This window comes from Brassica oleracea, chromosome C8 (genome assembly GCF_000695525.1).
Source record: "Brassica oleracea var. oleracea cultivar TO1000 chromosome C8, BOL, whole genome shotgun sequence".
NCBI classification, from domain to species: Eukaryota; Viridiplantae; Streptophyta; class Magnoliopsida; order Brassicales; family Brassicaceae; genus Brassica; species Brassica oleracea.
In genome coordinates this window covers 19,500,452-19,507,640 of record NC_027755.1, presented here as the reverse complement: position 1 = coordinate 19,507,640, position 7,189 = coordinate 19,500,452, and the positions used below count along the sequence as shown (strand labels likewise).

Sequence of the window (7,189 nt, the reverse complement as noted above, 5' to 3'; positions counted from 1 at the left end):
ATTCCGACAATGAAGCTGCATGGTGAATCTTCCAGATATTGCAATGATTTACTATACAAAAAAAAAACAATCAAGTGAATTTTTAGCCTATTTTCTAAGTAGTTTTTAGAATTCAATTGTTTAGATTTGGAAGACTTCCTATTTTTACAAAAAGAAAAACACGAGACGAATAAAAAAAATTCATCAACTAAAAAAAAAAATCTGAAAATCGACTTGATTAAAAGAAAATATCTTCATATCATCCATCCATCCTTGGGTCACAAGAAACCCTATAGGGCTTGATTTTTTTTTTTTAATATCTAACTTCCACAATCTTGATGATCCCTCAAGAACAATATCTCTGGAAAATCCTCTCAATGATTAGATGAATTTAATTTCTTCAGAGTTTAACTCATTTCGTTTTGAATCTCAAAGTAAATATATCCTTTCTTGTTTCCCAAGGAACACTTTTGAGAGCAAATTCAAACATGTAAAACAAGGAAAGAGTCAGAGGAAAAGGTGAATTACAAATGGACAAAGTCCAGGAACAAGCAGAGTTAATCGAAAAGAAGCTAACTCCATTTGTAGCTTCACAGCCAACAACCGTCGTCATCGGTGGAGAATCAACTGATCAGAAAACCACCGGTGGAGGATTAGCTGATCAGAAAACGACCGGTGGTTCCCAGACGACACAACCTCCAACAACCTCACCTCCTTCTCCTCCATCACCGGACAGTGGTGGTGGCGGTGGTTCACAATCATCTCCTCCGCCGGTGGTAACCGTTTCTCCACCACCGTCCAATCAATCTACTAATACAACTTCACCTCCAACGCCTCCTTCCTCGCCTCCGCCTTCTATAACTCCACCTCCGTCACCTCCTCAGCCTCAAACTCCGCCTCAATCCACCTCAGCCGGAAACTCTCCCGTGGTGATTCCTTCTCCAACGCCTCAAATTCAACTTCCTCTAACTCCTCCCACCTTAGTTACTCAGCAACCTACTGTCAACGGCCTAGAACTACCCAACAACCCTATTTTTAATCCCTCTCCGCCTTCTACTCCTATATCGCCGCCGTCCACCGAAACTTCCGGTAGCCAAGGATCTCCTCCATCGCCTCCGGTTGTCCCTCTAACCCCTAGTGCACCAAGAAACCCTTCACAGCCGTTGGATTCACCTCCGGCAGAAGGAGGATCAAACCATGTTCCCTCGTCGTCTCCTCCTTCCCTCTCCGGTTCCGATAACAATTCCGGAGGGTCTAATAGACATAATGCGAACAGCAATGGAAATGGTGGTAGTGGACAACGAAACAATGATTCTAACTACACTGAGAAGACAATGATAGGCATTGGGATCGCAGGTGTCTTGGTCATTATATTCGTTGCCGCCATTTTCTTTATTAGGAGGAAACAAAATAAATCTTCTTCACCTCGTTCTAACCAGAACTATTTGCCTCCGGCTAATGTGTCTGTTAATACAGGTAAAAAGAAATATTTTCGGTGTGGTCTTAAATTGGTTCTTGAATCATGTCTTGTTCTTGGTTTTTATTCTTCTTTTTTATTTTCTAGATTCTTGATTTTTCGTTTGGATTTTGCTATGCCTCCTACTCGTGTTCTTGATCCTTAATTCCATGTTAATGATTATTGAGTTCTTGTTTTTGTTATTAGTTGATTTATGAATGTTGATTCTTGGGTCACAAGAAACCCTATAGGCCTTGATTTTGTGTTTTAGTTCTTGTTCTAACATTGTCCTTGATTCCTGATTGTGTGTTCTTTATTTCCTGATTCTTAATTCAACTTCTTGTTTTTGTTTTTAGTTGATTTATGAATGTTGATTCTTGGGTCACAAGAAACCCTATAAACGTTGCTTTTGGCGCAGATGGATTCGTTAATTACAGGCAAAAACCTGGAAACGGGAACATCTCGGCGCAGAACTCTTCACCGGACACTAACAACAGTTTGGGGAATCAAAAACCAGGAAGATCAACAACACCTGACTCGGCAGTATTAGGAAATTCAAAGACCCTTTTCACCTTCGGGGAACTAAGCAAGATAACAGAAGGGTTTTCCAAGAGATTTGTCATAGGAGAAGGTGGGTTCGGTTACGTCTACAAGGGTATCATTTGCGATGGAAAGTCAATCGCGATCAAGCAGCTAAAGTCCATCAGCGCGGAAGGATATAGAGAGTTCAAAGCTGAAGTAGAGATCATAAGCAGAGTGCACCATAGGCACTTAGTGTCTCTCGTGGGTTATTGCATCTCTGAGCAACATAGATTCCTCATCTATGAGTTTGTCCCCAACAATACTTTGGATCACCATTTACATGGTACTTACTTCTACAATCTCTCTTTGTTTTGTTTTGTTTTGTTTTCTATACTTTCTTAATTTCTTCAAAATCGTTTTGTGTATTGCATTGTTTTTGAATTAATATTTGTGTTAACATATGAATCTATCTTCCTAAAGACAACCATTTCTTATGTTATTGTCAGGCAAAGACTTGCCGGTTTTGGAATGGACTAAACGAGTCAAGATTGCAGTTGGCGCAGCCAAAGGACTTGCTTATCTACATGAAGATTGTAAATACTCTCTCCATTACATTTTTAACATATTCTGAAATGTGAATATATATGTTTGGTAGAAAACTATATACAAATTAGAAAGGGTGAAGATTTGATTTTAAATTGTTCACTCTAGCTGATCTGGCTTACCTAGCAATTTAACAGGTCACCCGAAGATTATCCATAGGGACATCAAATCATCAAATATTCTGTTGGATAATGAATTCGAAGCTCAGGCAATGTCAATATTTGATTTCTTTTATAATAATACAGTATTCATATAAAGCGTTAGTTTTTTCTTGGCCGAGCATTTGATTAGTTCTTTACAGGTTGCAGATTTTGGACTCGCCAGACTGAACGATACTGCACAGTCCCACATATCGACACGAGTCATGGGCACATTTGGGTACATTTTTGCGTCAATTTACAACAACAAAAATAAAAGTTTTTTTTTTAAAACAATCAACGTGTATAATAAGATGAACTAAGGAAAAACGTTACGTTGCATGCGTGCATGCATGCAGGTATTTAGCGCCAGAATATGCATCAAGCGGGAAATTAACGGATAGATCAGATGTGTTTTCATTTGGAGTTGTGCTACTCGAACTCATCACCGGTCGCAAACCTGTTGACACCTCTCAACCTTTGGGTGAAGAAAGTCTCGTTGAATGGGTATTTTTCAATTTTTTTACCTATTATATAAAATTCGAATTTTCAAATTGAGAATGAAATCTGAGGGGTTGCTCCCTTGGAAGGCACGTCCGCGGTTTATCGAGGCCATTGAAAAAGGTGACATCAGCGAAGTAGTGGATCCACGGCTGGAAAAGCATTACATTGAAGGAGAAGTCTATAGGATGATTGAAACTGCAGCGTCTTGTGTTAGACATTCAGCTCTAAAACGACCTCGTATGGTTCAGGTCAGAGTTATACTCAATCCTGGTTAGTCTACCTACTGATGCTAATATAAAACCTCTAACTGATGCAGAGTGTTTGTTATTCACGTTACAAACAGGTTGTAAGAGCTCTGGACACGAGAGACGACATGTCGGATCTGTCAAATGGAGTCAAAGTAGGTCAAAGTACGGTCTATAACTCTGGTCAATACAGTAATGAGATTCGTATGTTCAGAAGGGCCTCTGAAGACTCAACGGATTACGGATACGGTAGTAGTAACGGCTACTACACGAGCCAAGACTTCACAAGCCGTGAATCTGAGAGAGCCTTTAACACAAGTCGCCGAACAAACTACTGAATCAACTCGCCGGGGAGATTAAAAAGGAACTAGTTGATCGTTGTTTCTTTTCTTGGGTTCTTTTGGAACCTTTTAGAAATTTTTGTGAAGGTCTTAACGAGCTCAAAATATAATACAATGAAAGATGTATAGTTTCAAACAATGTAAATTTGTCACCAAAATTTTGGTTTTTGTTTACATTTGGTAAAAAATGCTTTGTCTCATTCTCCCACATTTTATCAAGTCAATGTCAAATCAATTGTTTGGCTAACCGGTTTGGTTTCCTCAAATATAGAGATGCATAGCAATATTGGGCTTTGTTGAATCGTCGGCGGCCCAATAGTAATTTTGTTTAACATTCTCTTTACCATCTGTAACATCATAGGGTGTAAACTGTCTTAGTCAAAGTAACAAGGGCCAATCTCAAATTTGTACAAAAGATAAGGGCTGGGTTTTATTCAAGATTTTCTTAGAACACGACACGTGTTCAGGTCACGGATCTACGGTTCGTATTAATATCTGAGTTTTAGACCGCCGCGTCTTTGTGTTTTGTGTTCATCGCCTGGAGACAGATCTAATCGCTAAGTGAATCGTCTCTTCCGCCAAAACGAAAACGTAAGTGAATCATCTTCTGTTTCAATTCAATTCTCTTATCGTGAATTGTATCTGCTCGATCGGAGATTCCATGAATCTCAGTAGTCAAAAGATTACATTTTTAATCTGGTTAGCTTAGATCATCGCTCTTGTGCCGATGTTGATGTCTTACGAATCATACTCTTCGTTTTCAACTTGTTGAGCTGTTTCGATTTCGATGGCATTTGTCTGATCGCATTTGTGTTGATGGTCTGATTCAAAGTTTAAGTTTTTTTGCTTGCGAATTGAGTTATTCTCATTGCTGATCTAAGAAAGTTTAATTCTTTTATGGGTTTATAATAGAAAATGGCTGAGGCATCACCTGCTTTGAGGAAGCCTGTGTTCACTAAGGTTAGTGAGCTGAGACCAGGAACCAATGGTCTCTCACTTAACGTGAAAGTCATCAGCACGAAGATGGTGATGCAGAGAGGAGGAGGAGGAGGTCGTCCCAGTGGTCCTCAGGCTCGTCAGATGCGGATTGCTGAATGTCTCGTTGGTGATGAGACTGGAATCATTATCTTTACCGCAAGAAACGATCAAGGTCAGATTACATTACATTTTTACTCTGAGGTGATTTAGAGATTTCTGATTGTTTGTTATGATTTTATTTTTTTGGGATCAGTGGATTTGATGAAAGAAGGCAAGATAGTGACCCTGCGCAATGCAAAGATCGACATGTATAAGGGATCTATGAGGCTTGCTGTTGATAGATGGGGCCGCGTTGAAGTCGCGGAGGAGGCCGCAGACATCACTGTCAAGGAAGATAACAATCTTTCCCTCATCGAGTATGAGCTTGTGAGCGTTGAGGCTTAATTTGTTTCAACCACCAAAAGAAAGCAGAGAGTGGCTCAGAAGACCCATTCTCTAGTTAAAGAAGCAATAGGCCTCTCTCTTTGCTTTGAGTTTTTGCTTATCAGAATTTGTAGGTGGGTTTGTTGCTGGTTTTGACTCTTTATGTATCATCTGGCTTGCCTACGATGTACCGTTCTCGTTTCGTTTGTAGAAGGATTCTCTCTTTATATATCATGGTCATTTTCTTGTTTTAGATTTCGCTTCTTTGTGTTTTCATTGGACTCTAAAGCTTGGTTCGAAAAAGCGAGAGTTTTTGTCGCCATGGCGCTAAGGCGCCCAAGGCGATGCCCTCAACGCTTAGGGACACCCTTGCCAGGCGAGGTACATAGATCCCTCGCTTTTTTCGCTTTTTCCTCGCTTTTGCAATATCCATAGAGAGCTAAAAGCGGCGTTTAGTTGTGCCTACACAAAAAAAGAAGATTTGCTTAAAAATGTACACTTAACAAAACGGTTTTGTCAGAATATTTAGTATATCTAAAAGTATATACTCTTCCCACGTATTAGGCGTGTAGAGGAGGGTATCCACAACCCCACTAACCTAGGATGCAATCCCACTAACCCTAATGTCTTCTCCTATATAAGAACCATACAAACCTGAAAGTAAAACTCATTAGCTTTTCCTCTCTACAACTTACGGCAGTAGCTTATCATTTGCAAGGTTTTATGATCTTTTCTTGTTTATATCATAGTTTCTTCTCCGTATGTTAGTAGTTTTTCATTAATATAAGCCTTGTTTGTTGATCATGTCGACTCTGTTTATATCAGTAGCTTCTTTTAAATGTTAGTTTGTCTCGTGTATTGTTTATAGTCAATAGCTTATTCTCTTTCCATGTTTTTCTATGTTGTAGTTGTGATCATGTCTGACGCTGGAGCTGGATCATCTCATGGAGGGTCTCAAGGAAGAGGAGGGTCTCAGGGAGAAGGACAACAAGTGGATCCGGGAAGGAAGTATGGAACCATTGTTAACAATAACGCCAACCACTGGAAGTGTATCTTCTGCTACAAGGTGTTAACTGCTGGGGTTTCACGATTGAAACAACATCTTGTTGGCGGGTACAAGAATGCAAAGAAATGTCCAATCTGTCCAGAACATGTTAGGGTTGAGCTGCAGACCTACATGGCCAGAAAAGTTGAAGAAAGAGTAGCTCTATCAATGCAGTACCAACCCGTGGTGAATGAAGATGATGTGGAGGACTTGGATGGTGATGATGAGCCAATGCGAAAGGCTACCAAGAGGAAGCACCGTGGTCCTTTGGACAAGTTTGTGATGTCTACGCCTCCAGACATCTTGAAAGGCAGAAAGGATAGGAAAGGGGTGTTTGGAGCTTGTGACAAGGACTTAAGAGACAAGGTGTGTGGCGCCATAGCAAGGTGGTTCTTCGATGCTGGGCTTCCTTTCAATGCTGTCTCTCATGACAGTTTCAAGGAGATGACAAAGCTTATTGGGCAGTATGGTATGGGGTTAAAGCCTCCTTCTCAGTATGAGCTCCGGTTCCCTTTACTTCAAAGGGAAGTCGCCAATGTTCAAGCACTGCTGGCTCCTAACAGGGAAGAGTGGGCAGTGAAAGGATGCTCAATCATGTCTGATGGGTGGCGTGATTCTGTGGTGCAGAAAGACATCGTCAACTTTCTGGTTAACTCACCAAAAGGTTCTGTGTTCATCAGGTCCAAAGAGGTTTCTGAAGTGGTGAAAGATGCTACAATGCTGTTCAAGCTACTTGATGATATGGTTGAAGAAGTTGGTGAGAAGAACGTGGTTCAGGTTGTAACTGATAACGCCTCAAACTACGTCAAGGCTGGAAAACTTCTTGAAGCAAAACGCCCACATCTCTTTTGGACTCCATGTGCTGCGCATTGTCTTGATTTGATGCTGGAGGACATTGGAAAGATAGCTGCGGTGAAGACTGCAATGCAGAAGTGCATGTTTATTAATGCGTACAT

General features: G+C 40.5%; 3 protein-coding genes across 3 annotated transcripts in view; all 3 read left to right on the top strand.

Moving 5' to 3' along the window:
* The first annotated feature begins 267 nt into the window (after positions 1 to 267).
* On the top strand, positions 268 to 3,879 carry LOC106310586 (putative proline-rich receptor-like protein kinase PERK11). The gene is made up of 8 exons (XM_013747816.1): positions 268 to 1,455; positions 1,854 to 2,300; positions 2,464 to 2,550; positions 2,698 to 2,768; positions 2,862 to 2,938; positions 3,057 to 3,204; positions 3,288 to 3,449; positions 3,545 to 3,879. Exons 1-8 carry the CDS (start codon positions 510 to 512, stop codon positions 3,782 to 3,784), a joined length of 2,178 nt encoding a protein of 725 aa, XP_013603270.1. The 5' UTR covers positions 268 to 509; the 3' UTR covers positions 3,785 to 3,879.
* Positions 3,880 to 4,269: 390 nt separating this feature from the next.
* On the top strand, positions 4,270 to 5,441 carry LOC106307427 (uncharacterized protein At4g28440-like). The gene is made up of 3 exons (XM_013744384.1): positions 4,270 to 4,378; positions 4,700 to 4,937; positions 5,019 to 5,441. Exons 2-3 carry the CDS (start codon positions 4,703 to 4,705, stop codon positions 5,207 to 5,209), a joined length of 426 nt encoding a protein of 141 aa, XP_013599838.1. The 5' UTR covers positions 4,270 to 4,378; positions 4,700 to 4,702; the 3' UTR covers positions 5,210 to 5,441.
* Positions 5,442 to 5,490: 49 nt separating this feature from the next.
* Positions 5,491 to 7,189, top strand: part of LOC106308872 — a 3,276-nt gene continuing 1,577 nt past the window's right edge. Inside the window, exons 1-2 of the mRNA XM_013745978.1 lie at positions 5,491 to 5,569; positions 6,097 to 7,171. Of these exons, the coding sequence (XP_013601432.1) occupies positions 5,533 to 5,569; positions 6,097 to 7,171 (1,112 nt within the window). The 5' untranslated portion in view covers positions 5,491 to 5,532. The remainder of the gene's footprint in view (positions 5,570 to 6,096; positions 7,172 to 7,189) is intronic.